The sequence below is a fragment of the Ambystoma mexicanum genome, chromosome 2p, assembly GCF_040938575.1.
Source record: "Ambystoma mexicanum isolate Mex_15411 chromosome 2p, UKY_AmexF1_1, whole genome shotgun sequence".
In the NCBI taxonomy this organism is placed as follows: domain Eukaryota; kingdom Metazoa; phylum Chordata; class Amphibia; order Caudata; family Ambystomatidae; genus Ambystoma; species Ambystoma mexicanum.
The window spans coordinates 423363928-423383213 of record NC_090923.1 but is presented as its reverse complement, the minus strand read 5'-3'; the positions used below and the strand labels follow the sequence as shown (position 1 = coordinate 423383213).

The 19286-nt window shown below is 48.0% G+C and overlaps 1 protein-coding gene across 1 annotated transcript in view; it reads left to right on the top strand.

Annotated features, from left to right (window-relative positions):
• The window catches only part of LRIG1 (leucine rich repeats and immunoglobulin like domains 1), a 661002-nt gene that overhangs the window by 153083 nt on the left and 488633 nt on the right, over window positions 1–19286 (top strand). Inside the window, exon 2 of the mRNA XM_069643785.1 lies at window positions 4012–4083. Within this exon, the coding sequence (XP_069499886.1) occupies window positions 4012–4083 (72 nt within the window). The remainder of the gene's footprint in view (window positions 1–4011; window positions 4084–19286) is intronic.

Here is a 19286-nt window from a genome sequence, read left to right as displayed (position 1 = left end):
ATCTACTGAAAAAGAACATTAGTCAAATACCCTGTTGTATGGAATTTCTTCCACTCCGGAGGGTCCACAATCATGTTTTAGCTCACTGCACCCTTCACACAGGAGAAATATCAGTTTATAGTGATATTTTCGAATTCAGTAATTTCGAATGCATTCATTTCAAATAAATAATGTTGAATAAAATGTCTTGTTTTTTTTTTTATTTTTGAATGGGGGGTTCCCCCAACCCCGTTTTTTTATAACCCTTTTTTTACTAGCCAAACCCCAAAAAAACATAAAATTAAATATAAATATTCGACATTTTTTTCAACATTTTTTTTCGAAATTATTGATTCGACATTTTAACTGCACACCAGAAATATCCATTTGAATAGCCGTCTTTGTCCTGCCCACAAGGGCAGACCAGCACCGAAACGCTAGGCAATTCTCCTCTGAGCAAGAGTACCATCAACCACCCCAGACACGTGCTTCGGCCTTGTCGGGCCTCCTCAGTGAGGTGAAGCTGAGCCTCTCTAAGGCACAGTGAGCAAGGGATCCACATCTGGATTACCTTTGGTTACTTAGGTTGAAACACCAAGTTTTACAAAATTGAAAAGGGCTTTGGGAGTCCCTCTACTGAGAACGAACCAAATACCCTGCTCTATCGGATTTTGTCTACTCTGGAGGGTCTACACAGGTGGTTGGGACAAAGACTGATATGCAAATGGATATTTCTCCTCTGTGAGGGGTGCAATGAGCTACAAAGTGGTTGTAGACCCTCCTGAGTGGAAGAAATTCCATAGAACAGTTTTTTTGACCCATGTTAGTTTTCAGTAGATTGGCTCCCACACTCGTTTTTAAGAGGATAATTGCCTTGCTTAAATTGTGACTGATCTCCTAATTGTAGCTAGAGTTATGCGCTGTGGATTTTAGACTTTTCGAGTTGCTGATTTCAAGTTTGAGATCCCTAAATTGCTTCCAGGAATTCTGCTCCGAACTTAAGAATTAACATGCACATTCTACCCCTAAAAATAGATCTATTTCTGGAACAGAAATGCACATATTGAGTTTCAGACACTTTAGCTCCTTTGTGTGCATGTTATCCTCCTGCTGTTTGACGTTGGCTTAGAGGCCAGCCACTGATCAGTCATTACCTGTAAACATTTTCGCAGGTTTGGCTATTACAGGGCACCTCTTGCAGAACTGACCACAGTGGATGATGATTGTCAAATGGCACAGAGTTTCTGATATTTTGTTTAACTCTAGCTCGGGCATACATTTAGAAGGAAACCTATTTGATTAAGGAAACAAACTGTGGCCAAAATTACTACTACAAGTGGAATGAATAGGTAGCGGAGCTCAACAATTTATTTTCCAAGGTGAATTTGCTATATCTAGCAGATGGTGAGTAAACAGGTATGAAATCTGTTAAACACTCTACTCCGTCGATTTAAAAAAAACAATGGGGCAGATAAATATGAAGGTGCCACCTACTGCCCCTGCTATGCAAGTACCAACTCCTGCCCCTTACTATCACCATACAGGTAACCTATACCAGCTGATGTGGTCCTAATGCCCCATAAATCAAGGCGTGAGAGATGAGACAAACTAAAGCAAGTTCTAAGAAGCAATGTACACACGTCTGCCATAAAGAATTGGTTAGGTTGTGTGACACTAGTAGAGATTACAGTTACATAGTAGGAAGCAGAAGTAGTGTGCTGTATATAGAAGAGAAGGGAGGAGGATTCCGGGATACCAAGAGAGGGACTCCCTACACTTGACAGTTCAGATTGAATTAGAGGTAGAATAGATGCAGAATACACGGGCAGGGAAACCAACGTATTGCAGATGCACAAGGTGAATGTAATATGAACAGACAAATATAGGTCCCTATTATGGAGACGAGAAGCGCAGTGGTGTAGCCATTTTCTTAGTACATAGGCCAAAGAAGGCCTGGGAGTTTACAAGGCCTGAGGCTAAAATTATGAATTCATAAAAACACATTTTGGAAGCTTTGAAGCTGCTCAGACAATAGTTCCTATCAAGCGCCAAGGTTAGATGCATGGAAGGGAGTAATGGATGAGTAGAGCGCAGAGACGAGATAACGGTTCCCAGGGCGAGAAGCGCAGACTCCCAAGTTAAAGTAACCATAAGAGCACAAGCAGGCATTACTGCCCAGGTGCATGAGATTGTATGCCAAAAACTGTCACAGATAGATGAAGTATGTCTCCAGTGGCCACAAAGAGTACAACATGCACTTTAGAATTGACTAAAAACCCAATAAGAAGGAATTAATTTTCTAACACGCCCCCTATCAATGTGTGATAAAGACATGAACACTAGCTATTCATCTTAAGCCAAGTACAGATAAGACACCTGCTGAAACTCCCTAGCGTACACAAGATGATGCACAAGCCCAAATACAAAGAAATAGATAGGCCACATGGCCTGGGAATGATGGGGGGGGGGGGGGAGTACTTTTAATTAGAATTGGTGCAGATCATGGTCTTCTCTCTCCCCCACTGTCTCTCATATTCTGACATCTCGTCTATATTCCCAATGTTGGTGAGTAATGTGCCAACCCATAGAAATTACTCTTGCCATCCTGCCTATGATGAATAATGCCAGCCAATGGGTGGCCAATAACATGATGTAGTGAAAATGTGATGGGCTGGGTTCAGGAGGAGCCATCAATGAGGAAATTAACACTTATGTAATCTTTATGTATTTTAAGGTATTAACCAATCCTAACCCCTCAAGTTTTGTAACTGAAATTGAAGTACGACGTCATTGCTGATGTATGTGTAGTACAAAATCTGTTGACACGTATTTTGAGAGTTGGTTGTATGCTGCCCCCGGCTGCAATTCTGTGCTTTGAATAAAGCTGGATTTTACCGTGCACTTTGAGTTCTCTATTGAGTATGGTTTCTTTTTTGCTATTGGGAATTTGGGCCCATCTCTTCAACGTGTCAGTCCATTTAGAGCAAATAGACTGTGCCTTTTCTGGTTGTAGCAAAGGGGTAAAATCTACACCAAATGCTATCCTGCTTGAAAGGCAATTGTTTTACCGAAGACTAATATATTATGCTGTTGGCCGTGACATAAGTGCCACTTCTCATTATGCACAATACTTCTCACCAGTACTAACATTAAAGCAGCCCTATTTATAGAATTTGCAGTTTAGTACCAGAAGGTCGGTCTGGTTGCATAGTTCTTGATTTGGGTATTCTGTACTTCTCCATTATGAAGTCTTGTATAGTCTCAAGCTTCTTGTAATATGCCGCAATATGGCAATAGAACACTTGGAAAGACTTCTGTGGTGACTGGATAATGTAACAGGTCCCTCAATGTCAATAGAACTGATTGATAAAGGTCTACTCTAAAGCCCTCTGTGTGTCTGGCATTCGTTCAGTTTTCTTGTGATTTTTGGCGATTGTTGGATGCACAGCAGAGCGTTCTGGACCATGAAAATGGCCCTTTTTTTGTCTTGGTTTTGAATTGTAGTTGCTGGCCCTTCAATGGTACTGCGTGTGCTAGTCTGTTTACGGGTAGGGTGGCAGGTTGTTTCTTATGCTTCCATGATCATAATTTGCCTATGTGTGGGTTAATATAATAGTGCAAAACTATCTGGGAAGCAATTGAAACTGTTTTAAATTTGATGAAAGACGAGATACAAGGAAGAGCGATTCATGGAACGTTCCTAGTAGTTGCCGTGCCACTAAAATCCACTGCGACTAATAGGTAACGGTTCCATCCAGATTTGTGAAATTCATATAATCCCCTTTCATTACCAGCTCTCCTAGAGGTCTTAGCCTAATGGAAGTAAAGCGAGTTTTAGCGCAGATCGTGTGCATGGCTGTATTGCTAGCTAAGTGATGGGCCGCTTTCCTCCGTACAGAGTGTCTTCCCGCTTCCTAAGTGCTCTTGTAAAACAGCGGACCATTTCACGATGTAATTTGCAATAACGAAAGCTAGCAGCTTAGCTGAGCACAGTGGCGGGAGTGTGCTGATTTCACTGTCTTATTCTTACAGAAACCTGAGCTACAACAAGCTGACGGCGATCGATCTCTCAGCCTTTGAGGAGCTGCCCAAACTGCGGGAAGTGTAAGTATTCCTTCAGAGATGTAATTGCTGAGAGAGAGAGAGAGAGAGAGATTGCTTTTTCGTCAGACCTGACGCCATTTATTAATCAACTAATATGTCCCCTGATTGCCTCAAAGGGTATACCCAGGCAGTCAAATTAGAAACCTATGTGTTGTGAAGGTTTTCTTTATATTTTGATTTGTTTCAAATGAAATTTTGAAAGGTTGATTAAATTCAGCCAAATCAAAGAAAAAAAAGAAAGCGGTGTTGTATAATCCACTTCGATAACCTGGTGATGTTTTGTCATATTTTACTACATGTTTTAAATTTGTGGCAAATGTTTTCCCCCTACGAAGTCTTTCTGTGTATGCCAAGTTGTAAGCATTTTGTATTTTCTTGTAGGCACCCCTCCCACGTCTGTCAATAGGCCACTTTGCGAAGCAGTCTGCAATCGTGATGCCATCTGCAAAACAAGGCTCATTAAATGGTCCATATCGGGACACACGAATATAACCAGTATTGGCAATGCCAACAGTTTGGGCTTTTATGTAGGCATGGGAAAGGCACGTGTCTAATACTTGAGCACAAGCCAAAACTGTGGGCTTTGCCAAGGCTCGTTTTTAACAGGACTTCAGTAAAAGACACGTGTGGTGCTTATAAATCGAGTGGCTGAAGGCATACCTGGTTGACATTTTTACTACACCAGTCCCACATTTGCACTGTCATTGACTCTCAGAAGACTGCTTAGAAAAAACACTGGCAGGCGCTTCAAATGCAGAGTTTGATGATCAGGCTTGACTAAAGTGAGCTCAAAGATCCCAGGAGGTGGTGTTTTGGGTGGATACAGGCAGGAACTGGGTGGGGATGGCCATAGGGTTTGGCATGGTTATGAGCAGTCAATGGGTGGGCACACAACCGAACACCTGCAAACTTTGTGTCCCTCCTCATAAGCCATTTCTCCCTATCTGTACTCTAATGCAATAGTTTTGCCTTATAGGTGGCCAAGTGCCACCTAATAGCCCAAACTAAAAACAGCAACTTTGCAATGAACAAAATTGTGCAACCTCAACAAAAAGAAATCTGCTTAATACCAGGACCCCGTGAGTCGTCATTAACTGCATAGTGGTATATTGACTGCTGGGTGTGTGGCAAATTGAGAGGGGGGGGGTAACTTTTTATGACTGGCTAGAAGCTTGTTACTTGAAATGTTTGCCTCTGCTTACATCACATTTTTAAATGGAGCTTCTTACCGGATTCTTCTGCTTCTAAGATCGGACATTATTACACAAGTCCATTCATCACGCTCGGAAGGAAGAAGTGCTGGTGTTCAAAACATGTGACTGCAAGTTGCACACGGATGTTGCAGGCAAGCTCTCAACTTGCTTACCTGGCTTACTACCATTGAGGCTCTGTAGAATTTGTATACTCCTACGTCCCGTCACCTTTCCTCCATACTTGTGGAACATTATGTCCTTCGGGATGGGACCGGAGCACTTTTGTTAAAAAGTATAAAAAATGGAAAATGTTTGTCCTTTTTACGCGGGGTACCGCACACGGCCGGAATCCTGCCCTCCTGAGCTCTGCCCTGCGCATCGCCCTTCAGTCTTTTTCTCAGCGTGGTCGCAGGTGGATGCACTTGCATCTCCGGGAAGTTTTGTTGTTCCCGTTGTCCTTCTCTCCTGCTCTTATTCTGCGGTCGATTAGTCCTCCGTCTATGCTGGAGCATCTGGGATTTGTGTTCGTCATGCTAACGTCGCTTCGCTAGGGCGGATCCCCATTCTCTCTGCTTGGAGTGTCTCGGGCCGGACCACCGCTGGGATTCGTGCTTCTTCTGCCATTCCCTTTCCGTCCGGGCACTTCAGCACCGTCTTCTTCGGTGGGAGGACGTCTTTCAGCGTGTTCCTCATCTCTAGCTTTTCAATGACGAAAAGAAGACGCCCGGTCAGTTCCTTACTTTTTAGAGCGCCCGGCCGGGGTCTCCTTCCCAGGGTCTTCTCTGTCCGGGAGGGGCTTGAGCAGGTCTGCCCCCATGGTTTCACCTGAGGTGCCTCGCAGGCCGAATAGGCGTACCAGAGTTTTCTCCGAGGGTTCCCACGTTGGACCTGCCAAGACCAGACCACGTTCCAAGGTTCAACTGTCAGGTGCTAAACTTCAGCCCAGTTCATCTGTGGTTTTGGACACTGGAGTTCGCTCCAAGGTCTCAGTTGCTGGAGCTTTCCACACAGACACTGGGGCACACCCTGAGGCCTCCTTTTCTGGAGCTTTCTGTACCAAGCCACAGCTTGAGGCCCCTCACGAGGGAGCTACACATACCAGGACAAAAGCCGAGGTTCCTCTTTTTGAGGCTAAGGTTTGTACCGACAAAACCGAGAGACTTGCTTTGAAGGTCTTGTTTGTATGGGTGATTCCTCAGCATTCCTGCGCTCAGGATCGCGGTGATACCGTTTCTTTCGAGGGGGCAAATAGGGTGATCATAGACCATAACTCCTGTTACCGGCTCTGCCGAGGTTCCTCCTATGGAGGCTAATTTTGGGGCCACCTCTAAGATGTCCAGTAAACATCCGAGACCCCCACAGAACCGGCTCTGCCGAGGATCCTTGTGTCAAGGCGAAGGTGTTACTGCAGTGCCCTGACCAGCCCGAGGAGGTGGTTGGCTCATCTGCACATGTGACTCAGTACTCTTCAGGCATTGACAAAATGGCGGCCCAACCCTCCTGGTCCACGGCGGCCATTTCGGATTCTTCCCTTACTCCTAAGTTCTCGACAGAGGGTGCTGAGAATCTTAATTTTGGGGCTGAGCAGCCTTTTTCTCCTCAAGTGGAAGGTCAAAATCAGTTTTGCCCTTCTTATGACTGGCGTGCTTGGATGCCGCTGTCTCGTTTCCGCCTACTTCTGCTCCGCTGGTCTGTGCAGACCCGTTTGGTGGTGGGCCTTCCTGGCAACCATCCTCATTGCATTCGTGGAGGTATGCCCCATATGAGAGGCCGCTGCCTACCCCAGTGCCCAAGCCTTCATTAGGGGATGCAGTTTTCAGGAACTTTCAGAGGCTGATGCACGCTGACCCCATGAAGGAGTATTTTAAGAGTCTTTTCAAGGAAATCTACCCTGAACCTCCGCCTCCACTCCGGCGACTCCAGTGGCTCTTCCTCTTCCTATTGGTCCGCCTCCAGCGCTTCCTCCCCTACCCCTACTCTCTCATATAGAGAAGACACCGGTAGAACAGGCTAGCACTTTAAAACCTGTGGCGACCAAGCCGCCTGCTCCCGATTCGCTGGATGACCCTCAAGCAGATCAGGATAGCGATGAGCAGCTCTGCTCTGTCAGAGCATTCCATGACTGGGTTCTGGATATGGTGGCCCTCCTCGACATTCCAGTACTTGAGGCCCCCGCTCCACAGGAAGGGGTGCTTTTGGGGGCGTTCACCTTGTCACCACAAGAGTGTACCGGCCTGTTCCTCCAGAAGGCCGTTTTGGCTGAGACCCGTACGGTCTGGGATAAGCCCCACAACGGGCAACATATCAATAAGAGAATCAACGCCTGTTATAGGCTTCACACCTCTGAGAAGATCGCCCTGGCATCTTGTCTGCTCCCTTCCTCGACGGTGGTAGCTGCGGCCACGCTTCAATCCAAGCCAGCCTCTGCAACCACTACGACTACGGCTCAGATTCTCTCCAAGGAAGACAAAATTCTGGACTCCTTGGGCAAGAAAGTCTTTGCCAACTCAGCACTGCAGCTTCACCAAGCAAATACCGAGCTGATCCTGGCTGCAGGTAATCTGAAGCTGTGGAAGGATTTGGCTGATTTCCAGGAGTGTATTCCTGCGGCTAGGCTAGATGACTTCAAAGCCGGTTTGTCGGATGCCAGGGTGTTGGCATAAGATCTCCTGGAAGCTGCGGCACACCATGTGGATACTTCAGCTCGAGGCCTGATGGTGGGAATTGACACCACCCGGCAGGCGTGGCTCCATGTAAAAAAAATATTTTGAACGAGGTGCAAGATAAAGTTCTGGACCTTGCCTTTGATGGCAAGGAATTGTTCCATTCTTCTACGGATGGCAAACTTGCAAAGACCAAAGCGAGCACCCAAACCGCCAAAACTTTGTCGGTCCTGGCAAAGGTCCCAGCTAAGGTCCCTTATACACAGGTCATGTTCTCAGTCTCAATCTGTCATGACCACTGCCCCCAAGGTGTCAGACCTAGCCCAACATCCTTGGAAGCAGGGTCATGACCCTCATTCCAGGCACCAGCCGGCCCCCGTAGGGGCCTTTTGGACCTTGTCCTGGCGCCAGTGGCGCCAGGCTCATGCTCATAAAGGGACCCAGTCCCGGCACTGGAAGCGCTGGGCTCATATAAAAGGGATTGGTGCTTGGGTGGACTTACCTGCTGCAGACCATGCTGCCTTCCTACCTGCAGGATGAACTCTTCATCCAATCCTGCTGGGACTACTTTAACTGCTGGGTGGGGCCAGCACCACTCCCAAGAACCACATACTGGAACTCTTTTCTTACCTCTGGAGGCTGTGGAAGAAGACGCCCAAGCACTACTGAAGGCTATTTAAACCACACCCGATTGGTTTCACGTGCTTCGCGTTATTCTGCAATAGCAGCAGGACGCTCACCGTGTCGGCTCCAGCTGATCTTCTTCTGCACCTGAAAACAGGACAATCTTCAACTTACCTTCCTGAAATCCAGCTCCAGCCTTCCGTGACATCTGAAAAGGAAAGCGAGAACATTAGAGTAGCACGAGAAAATACCAGAGCTGCTCTTACCACCTGTCGGCGCCTTCCAAGGCCTCGTGCCGCGATTCTTCGTTCTCCAGCCATCTGCAACAACAAAGAATACAGGTTAGCGATAACTCCATGATATCTGCTTACCTGTGCCACGGTCTCCGCGAGCTCCGTTCTGCGCCATTTGTCCGCACCTGTAAAATACAAGAAGGACATTATTAGAGCTCAGGACTCCATTTCTACTCCCGTGCCTCAAGTGGTCCTCCGGCACGATCCTTCGGCATCAGTCTTCATCGCCGGTTGCACCGCGACCTGAAAGAAAAGGGGAAAAAGACATTTAAAAGTGCATTTAACTTCAGATGAACCTTTTGCTTGCCTGCAAAAAACTCCGGACTTTTCCACTTACCGGATCAACATACCGGACCTGCAAAGAGGCAAGATTCTGAAGACAATAAAAGACTCAAAGAAGGCATTTACCGTTCGTGCAGCTAACGACGGTCTTGCCTTCTGGACTCTACCTCCGCAATAAAAGGCTGAACTATCGTCCAGTGAAGTAACTGGCTACAGCGCCCCTGCACAGACGCAGGATGGAGAGCGCCGCATTTACTTACCTAAGGTGAGCACGTGCGGCCTAGGGGAGTCGTAGGAGTGTCAGGAAGGGGAAAGGGCCGAAACCCCGTCAGGCAGACGTTAACCCCTGTTTCTTCTCTGCCCGCAGACATCTCACTCTCCAGATTAAGATCACAGTAAGGAGGGGGCCCTTCCAGGGTGGTGCCAAAGACCTGCGAGTGACTCTGGAAGGTTCGGAGAACGCCCAGACCAGACCCGCGCCTCCGAGGGATTCAGGTGAGCGTTACAGAACGCGAAGCCTACCACAAATATCCCACCCAGGCGCAATGGAAACCTCGGATACTGACCAATTGGCCCAATTGCTTGGGGAGCTGAGGGCCGAGGTACATGCATCTCGTCAAGAAACAAATGCCTTACGAAGGGAATTGATCGTTTCCAAAGAGCGAGCGGACGACCTGGCCAGGCAATTGCTACAAATTCAAGCTGGGCAAGCACCTTTGCCTACCTCGGGAGGGAATTATCCACATACAACCTCAAGCAATCCGGTGCAGATTAATCTGCCAGGGAACGTGCCCCTGGCTCCACCAGAACGTTTCTCAGGTGATCCTAGACGCTACGCAGTATTCATCAACCAATGCCGCTTGCACTTTTTGTGTAGACCCGCTGCATTCCCAACTGACCAAGCTAAAGTAGCATTCGTACTTTCTTATCTTAGTGGCAATGCGGCTGATTGGTCCATTCCTTTAGTGACACAGGATGATCCGATCCTCCAAAACTTCCAAGACTTTCAGACCAGTATGGAAAAGTTGTTCGCACGGCATTCACAAGGGCAGGCCTTGGACAATCAACTCCTATTGCTAAGACAAGGTAACCAAGATCTCCTGGCGTACATAGCATCTTTTAACAGACTGGTGGTTGAAACCAGGTGGCCTGAAGACAAGAGGATCACGCTTTTCCACAGGGGGCTACGTGGAGAACTTAAAGATGTCTTAGCACAGGTGGTAAATCCTCCGCAAGAGTGCTCCGATTATATCGACTTAGTAGTTCAATTAGAGTATCAACTACAGAATAGAAAGGCCGATCGCTCCAGATTTGAAACCAGGGCGTTCTCAAAGACTCAAAACCCTGCTAAAGGAAATGATTCCGTGGAACCCATGCAGATAGGCATCGTGAAAGGACCTTTAACTCAAAAGGAACGAGAAAGGCGAAGACAGTTACAGCTATGCCTCTACTGTGGGAAGTCTGGACACTTCCTTCGAGATTGTTCAGTGAAACCGGTCAAGAAAGCCTTGGGAGCTTCCGAAAAGGATGCAAAACAACAAGAATCGGGAAACGACCTCGCCCGGCAAGCGTAGAGGTCCGCTTGCCGAGCGTAAAAACCAGTTCCTTGACCTCGCATTTCATACTGCCCATGGTCCTCATAAGCCCCGACCAACCAGATCGTATGCATGCTATTAAGGCATTCATTGATAGCGGATCAATCGGTAACTACGTGGATCAAGATATGGCAGCTAGGATGAATCTTCCTTTGTGTCCTAAATTGGTAAAAGATGTAATCACTACAGTGGATGGTACAGAAATAGTTTCCGGACCAGTCTCTCACACCACCGTGGAAGTGACGCTGCTCTGCCAGGACGGACATCGGGAAGGAATCGTGTTTGATGTAATCAAGGCCCCGCAGTTTCAAGTAATTCTAGGAGTTCCTTGGTTGGAAAAACACAATCCTCAGATCGACTGGCGAGCCAAGGTAATCCGGTTTCCAGAGTGCGCCCAAACTTGTTATTCTCGGCCCGACATCAGGCTGGCAGCCATCGCTTCCGAGAACCTCCAATTGCCTCCTGAATATCAAGAGTTTAGTGATGTCTTCCAGAAAGATCAGGCCAACACCTTGCCTCCGCACAGGTCATACGACTGCCAGATAGACCTGATACCCGGATCCACTCCACCGTGCAGTAGAATATATGCTCTTACTGAGCCAGAAAATCTTCACCTCAGACAATACTTGGACCAGTACCTGGCTAACGGATTTATTCGTCCCTCAAAGTCTCCAGCTTCTTCAGCTTTGTTCTTCGTCCCGAAAAAGGAAGGTGACCTGAGAACGTGTATAGATTATCGCGCCCTGAACCAGATTACAGTCAAAAACAGGTACCCGCTGCCTCTGATTCCCGAACTATTGGACCAAGTAAAGGGCGCCTGCATTTACACAAAACTAGATCTCAGAGGAGCCTACCACTTGGTACGAATCAGGGAGGGGGACGAATGGAAGACGGCTTTTTGCACAAAATACGGATTATTCGAGTATCAAGTAATGCCTTTTGGACTATGTAATGCACCGGCCGCCTTCCAGTTCTTTATGAATGACGTTCTCCGAGAGCATATTGATGTTTGTATAGTCGTCTACATTGATGACATCTTGGTATACTCCTCCTCAGAAGCTGAACACCGACGACATGTCACCGCAGTTTTGCAGAGGCTTCGCCACCATCGTTTATTTGCTAAGTTGGAAAAGTGTACCTTTCATGTAAAGGAAGTCGAATTTTTGGGGTTCATTTTATCACCCAACGGTGTTCACATGGACACAAGAAAAGTGGATACTATCACCAAATGGCCGTCTCCGACTTCGGTAAAAGGAGTACAGAGCATGTTGGGCTTCGCTAATTTTTACCAAAGGTTTATCCCCGAATTCTCTCGAATAGTCCAACCTATCACGGCTCTCCTAAAAAAGAACAAAAAATTTGAGTGGACTCCAGAGGCCGAACAAGCCTTCCAAGATTTGAAAGCCAAATTTATTTCTGCTCCAGTCCTGAAACATCCTCGTCCAGACCTTCCTTATATCGTCGAGACCGACGCATCTAGCCTTGCAATGGGGGCAGTTTTGTCACAAAGAGATCCTGAAACACACCAATTACACCCTGTGGCGTTTTGGTCCTGCAAATTTTCGGCCCCGGAAATCAATTACACAATCACGGACAAGGAACTTCTGGCAATCAAGTCCGCCTTTAAGGCCTGGCGGCATTATCTCCTAGGAGCCCGGCACACTGTCACTGTAATTACTGATCATCGTAATCTCCAATATTTGAAGTCAGCCAAGGCCCAATCTTCAAGACAACTCCGTTGGGCTTTATTTTTCGCGGAATATGATTTTGTGATAACGTTTCGGCCGGGCGTCAAAAACGGAAAAGCGGATGCCCTTTCACGAATAGGTGTTAACGAACCCGCAGCTAATCCAGAACCAGTACCCATAATCCCCGAACAAAAGATTTTGGGAGTCATCAACACAATGTCTCTTGACGACATAAAAAAGAAAATCAAGCAAGTAATAACTCCCGAAGATTCCTTGACTTGGCTGCAGAAAGGAAAGGATTTTACGATAGAACAAAATCTATTATACTTCCAAGGCAGACTTTATTTACCGTGTGATGACTTAAAGAAACAGGTCATCACCTGCTATCATGATTCCCTAATAGAGGGACATCCGGGTGTAGCCAAAACCTCTGAAAAAATTAAAAGACATTTCTGGTGGCCGTCCTGGAGAAAGGATATCAAAGACTTTGTGGCCTCATGCGGCATTTGTGCACAAAACAAGAGCCCGAGAGAAAAACCAGCCGGGCTACTGCATCCGATAGACATTCCACCGTGCCCTTGGCACACCCTCTCAATGGATTTTATCACGGATTTACCCCCTTGTTCCGGATATAATACAATTCTAGTAATTGTCGATCTTTTTTCAAAGATGGCTCATTTTGTTCCACTGAAAGGATTACCCACAGCTTCCATTCTAGCCCGAGAATTCCTTGAAAACATCGTTCGCTTGCACGGGTTCCCTTCAGTCCTAATCTCTGATCGAGGGAGCCAATTCATTTCCCATTTCTGGAGGAGTTGTTGTCGTCTTGCACAAATTGACGTGCGACTCTCTACCAGCCACCACCCTCAAACTGACGGACAGACTGAGAGGACTAACCAAACTCTGGAACAGTATCTTCGTTGCATGTTACAACAATCAGAGGGTACTTGGAGGGACATTCTTTGGATTGCTGAATATGCGTACAACAACTCAATACATACCGGAACAGGTAAAACCCCTTTCTTCCTGTTGTATGGGGTTCATCCTCGGACCTCTAATTTAGATCCGCCTCAAGATCTAGGAACACCCGATGTGGACCATCTTCATGCGACCATAACTCAAACATTTAAGGAAGCCATCGCACACCTTCAACGAGCCAAAGAATCTTATAAGAAAGGTGCTGATCAACATCGGAAAGAGGCCCCTCGGTACCAAGTAGGAGACCAAGTCTGGCTGTCTACTAAACATCTATCTCTAAAAGGACCACGCACCTTTAACCCAAAGTACTTAGGACCCTACGCGATCACGGCTGTGATAAATCCTATGGCAGTTAAATTAGAATTGCCCACTCGGATGAAAATACACCCTGTATTCCATGTTTCACTCCTGAAACCTATGCAACCCGGAACCCGTCTGACTAAACCTCCAGAGCCAATCCAAGTAGACGGAGAAACCGAATACGAGGTTCAGAACATCTTGAATTCTAAATTTTTCAAGTCAAAACTGTATTACCTGATTGATTGGAAAGGGTATGGCCCCCAGGAGAGATCTTGGGAACCTTCAGAAAATGTCCATGCTCCTCGTCTAATCAGAAAATTTCATCGGACCTTCCCCAACAAACCAAAGTCTCCGGGGAAGACCAATTTGGGAGGGGCCTTGAGGGGGGGTGCTGTCATGACCACTGCCCCCAAGGTGTCAGACCTAGCCCAACATCCTTGGAAGCACGGTCATGACCCTCATTCCAGGCACCAGCCGGCCCCCGTAGGGGCCTTTTGGACCTTGTCCTGGCGCCAGTGGCGCCAGGCTCATGCTCATAAAGGGACCCAGTCCCGGCACTGGAAGCGCCGGGCTCATATAAAAGGGATTGGTGCTTGGGTGGACTTACCTGCTGCAGACCATGCTGCCTTCCTACCTGCAGGATGAACTCTTCATCCAATCCTGCTGGGACTACTTTAACTGCTGGGTGGGGCCAGCACCACTCCCAAGAACCACATACTGGAACTCTTTTCTTACCTCTGGAGGCTGTGGAAGAAGACGCCTAAGCACTACTGAAGGCTATTTAAACCACACCCGATTGGTTTCACGTGCTTCGCGTTATTCTGCAATAGCAGCAGGACGCTCACCGTGTCGGCTCCAGCTGATCTTCTTCTTCTGCACCTGAAAACAGGACAATCTTCAACTTACCTTCCTGAAATCCAGCTCCAGCCTTCCGTGACATCTGAAAAGGAAAACGAGAACATTAGAGTAGCACGAGAAAATACCAGAGCTGCTCTTACCACCCGTCGGCGCCTTCCAAGGCCTCGTGCCGCGATTCTTCGTTCTCCAGCCATCTGCAACAACAAAGAATACAGGTTAGCGATAACTCCATGATATCTGCTTACCTGTGCCACGGTCTCCGAGAGCTCCGTTCTGCGCCATTTGTCTGCACCTGTAAAATACAAGAAGGACATTATTAGAGCTCAGGACTCCATTTCTACTCACGTGCCTCAAGTGGTCCTCCGGCACGATCCTTCGGCATCAGTCTTCATCGCCGGTTGCACCGCGACCTGAAAGAAAAGGGGAAAAAGACATTTAAAAGTGCATTTAACTTCAGATGAACCTTTTGCTTGCCTGCAAAAAACTCCGGACTTTTCCACTTACCGGATCATCATACCGGACCTGCAAAGAGGCAAGATTCTGAAAGGACAATGAAAGACTCAAAGAAGGCACTTACCGTTCGTGCAGCTAACGACGGTCTTGCCTTCTGGACTCTACCTCCGCAATAAAAGGCTGAACTATCGTCCAGTGAAGTAACTGGCTACAGCGCCCCTGCACAGACGCAGGATGGAGAGCGCCGCATTTACTTACCTAAGGTGAGCACGTGCGGCCTAGGGGAGTCGTAGGAGTGTCAGGAAGGGGAAAGGGCCGAAACCCCATCAGGCAGACGTTAACCCCTGTTTCTTCTCTGCCCGCAGACATCTCACTCTCCAGATTAAGATCACAGTAAGGAGGGGGCCCTTCCAGGGTGGTGCCAAAGACCTGCGAGTGACTCTGGAAGGTTCGGAGAACGCCCAGACCAGACCCGCGCCTCCGAGGGATTCAGGTGAGCGTTACACAATCCTTCTCTGGCTCCAGGGGGGGTTACAGGATCGCTGGGTGCGCAGAACTGAACCTCCGGTTGGCGGGCACCTGTCAAACAATAACGTGGTTGGTTTTTCTCTCGCCCATCAGCCTCCTCTCCAGGGGCAGGTAGTCTCCCTTCCGACAAGTCTGCAAAATTATATTTTTTTTGTCAGTTGCACAAGACTCTGGTGGGAAGACTCATCTCATCTGGAGGCGTGGCAGACATCACCGAAGACTGGTGGGTTTTGTCCATCGCTTGGGTGGGCTTTTGCTTTCTCCCCCCAAAACCCCACCCTTCAACCCTCCCTTCCAACAGATCGGGACACCCTCCTTCAGAGCCGAGGTTCAGAAGCTTCTAGATCTCAGGGCGGTGGAACCTGTTCCCCTTGGGGAACAAGGGGAGGGCTTCTACTCTAGTCTGTTCACGGTGCCCAAACACAACCAGGCTGGCCTGCACACCATCCTCAACCTTTCCCAGTTCAACTTTTCTCTTCCCCAAGAGAAATTCAAGATGATCACACCTTGCCAAATAAAGTCCTCTTCAGAAGGACGACTGGTTCAGGACGCGTATATGCACATCCTGATATTGAGGCCACATTGGAAATATCTGCGGTTCTCCCTGGGAGGGTAGCACTTACAGTTCCGTGTGCTCCCTTTTAGTCTCCGCTCGGCGCAGCGTCTTTAGAAAGAGGATGTCGATCATCGCAGCTTTCCTTCGGCTACAGGGTGTTCATGTATATCTTTATTTGGACGACTGGCTCTTACGCAGCCCTTGTCCACTGAAGGCTTTGAGCAATCTCCAGTCCCTCCTCCAGCTCCTGTTCAATCTTGATCTGTCGTAAACTAGCGGAAATCTTCCATGACGGTTTCCCAAAACCTGATCTTCCTGGGTTTCCGTTGGAATATGATCGATTCCAGGGTGTATTTGACAGCGGATAGGATTGTGGATCTATTCACCACGTGTCGGCTGTTCATTCAGTCAGAGTACATGACGGCTTGGTGGTTCCAGAGGCTTCTGGGCCTTATGGCCTCATGCGTACTTGCTCTTCCTCTTGCGCATCTCAGGTGAGATGTACGCAGCTGGCTCTTCAGAGCTCTTGGTGTCAGGCATCGGACTCAGATTCCAAGATGATCCCAGTTCCATCCTGCATGATAACGGACCTTCTATTGTGTTCTTCGACCAACAATCTAACAGTGGGGACCTCCTTCAGGAGCCCTGCCTACAAGTGACGATAGCCACCTGGGGTGGGGCGCGATCTCTCATCTCCAAGTTGTCGATCTATGGACGCCGCAGGACAGGCAGTTTCATATAAATTATTTGGAACTCCAAGCTGTTTTTCTGGCACTGAAAGCTTTCCAACCATCCTTCTCGAACCGGGTGGTCGGCGTCCGCACACACACACAACTCGGTGTCGATGTTTTATATCAACAAGCAGGGTGGTACCAAGTCACCACCTCTTGTGGACCTTGCTGGTTTGGGAATGGGCCATCCATCATGGCATTTGGCTAATGGCGGTACACGTTCCGGGGCAATTTAATGTGACTGCGGACTCACTCAGCTGACAGACGGCGGCCAGCTATGAGTGGGAACTGAACATGGAGGTCCTCTACACCATCTTTTGCCAATGGGGCACTCCAGAAGTGGACCTTTTTGCGACTGCTACAAACGGGAAACGTCCTCTCTATGCATCCAGGAATGGTCTCGGGGATGATCTCGATCACGTGGCACAACATGAAGGCATATGCCTTCCCGCCTCTTGCTCTGATTCATCGGTCACTCTGTAAGCTCAGGACTACATCGAATTGCACTCTTGTTCAAAGCTCCTTGGTGGCCAGCCAGACTCTGGTTTTCCGAACTTCTGCATCTGTCGATTTTCTCCTCAGTTCAGACTGCCGTTGATTCCCAAGCTGCTTCACCAGTGCGATCAGCAGATGTGGCACCCCTCCCCACAATCATTCAGCGTGGCGGCCTGGAGCCTGAATTCAAATCCTTAGCAGAGTTTAACCTGTCCGAGGACAATGTGCGCATTATCCAAGCAGCCAGGAAGCCTTCTACGAGGTCTCGGTATAGGAGCAAGTGGCTCCGTTTTTGTCACTGGTGTTTAGCTAAGCAACTGGACCCCAGACATGCTACGATTGACACTGTCCATTCGTTCATTTCTCATCTGGCAGCTTCAGGCATTCATGTCTCGTCTTGTAGGACTTACTTGTCGGCTATTGCCGCCTACCTGTCCACTGACACCTGTCAAAGGCATTTTGCAGGTTTATTGCATCTTTTTCCACCTGTACGCAATCCTGATCCAAAGTTCCATTTAAATGTGGTCCTGAATGCCATAAACCATTTGAGCTCATGGCTATGGCAGATCTAAAGTACCTTTCATGGAAAGTTGCATTCTTGATTGCAGTGACTTACAGTGAGTAAGCGAGCGTCAAGCTTTGTCCGTGGCCGTGGAACATCCGTTCCTTACCTTCCATAAGGATAAGGTTGTGCTCCGCACTAATCATTCTTTCCTTCCTAAAGTAGTAACTGATTGTCATTTGAATCAATCTATCTCATTACCTGTCTTTTTTACGATCTGGCCTCGGATGCCGAGAGTGTATTACACAATTTGGATGTCAGACGAGCTCTGAAGTTCTATATGGATAGAAAAACTGAACTCCCTGGCTCCTCTCAACTCTTTGTTACATTCGGAGACCTGAAAGGGAAACCTGCTTCAAAGACTACTATCTCCCGATATATTGCCTCCAGTATTTCAGAAGCGTATACCATTCAGGACTTTCAAACTCTGAAAGACATTCCATCTTGTATGTGACACAGTGGCTGCTGTTGCCTTCCAAAAGTATGTTCCCTGGGAGACCATTGCCAAGGCAGCTATGTGGGCTTCCCCATCAGCTTTTTGTAAGCATTACTGCTTGAACCTGAGCTCCAGGGCCGATGCTCAATTCGGTCAGGCTGTTCTTATAAACCTTTTTCAGTAAGGGGGTTCCATCCACCCATATTACCTGTAATCGTCCAGCTTATCCGCAGGAATGAACTCCTCAAATTCCAACAGACCTATTCACATTTTCATATTTGCCCCCGCTAAAATGAGCTGTGCGTTTGCCTGGTGCAACTGCAGAGCTGAATTAGCAAAGATCTTCCTCCCCAAAGAGTCAAGCAACTTGCCCTCTTTGGCCAGAACCTGAGCCGCCGCTGTAGGCAACACTGAAGCTGGCCTGCATTGAAAATTGGCAGCCGCCACCAGTGTGGAGGAAGGAAGCGGGCAAGACGCTAAGGCTACCTCTTCCGAAGTATGAAGCCTATAACTAGCGTCAATCTTTTTGTTAACATGCAGTCCAGAGTGAAGCTTATCCCAGACTTTGCGGACCTTTGCCAAAACGTCCTTCTGAAAGAACAAGCCGGTGCACTCCCGAGGAGACAAGGTGAATGCCACCCCCGAAAGCACCGCTTCTTGCGGAGGTGGTGCCTTAGGTACTGGAACATCCAGAAGAGTCATGTCCAGTACCCGGTCATGGAACGCCCTAACAGAGTGGGGCTGGTCATCTGATCCCCTTGCGTGTCATCCAAAGCGTCCGGATCGACCTGCGTCCTTTCTGGCTCCGCCGAAGACTTGTCTAATGGAGACAAGGGTGGCGGAGGCGGAAGGGCCGGAGGTGGGTCAAGTGGTAGAGGTGGGACAGCTGCCGGAACAACCAGTGCTGTGACAGGAACCGTCAGAACGGAACCGGGCCCTGGAGCGCAGATTTTTCTTAAAAAGACCTC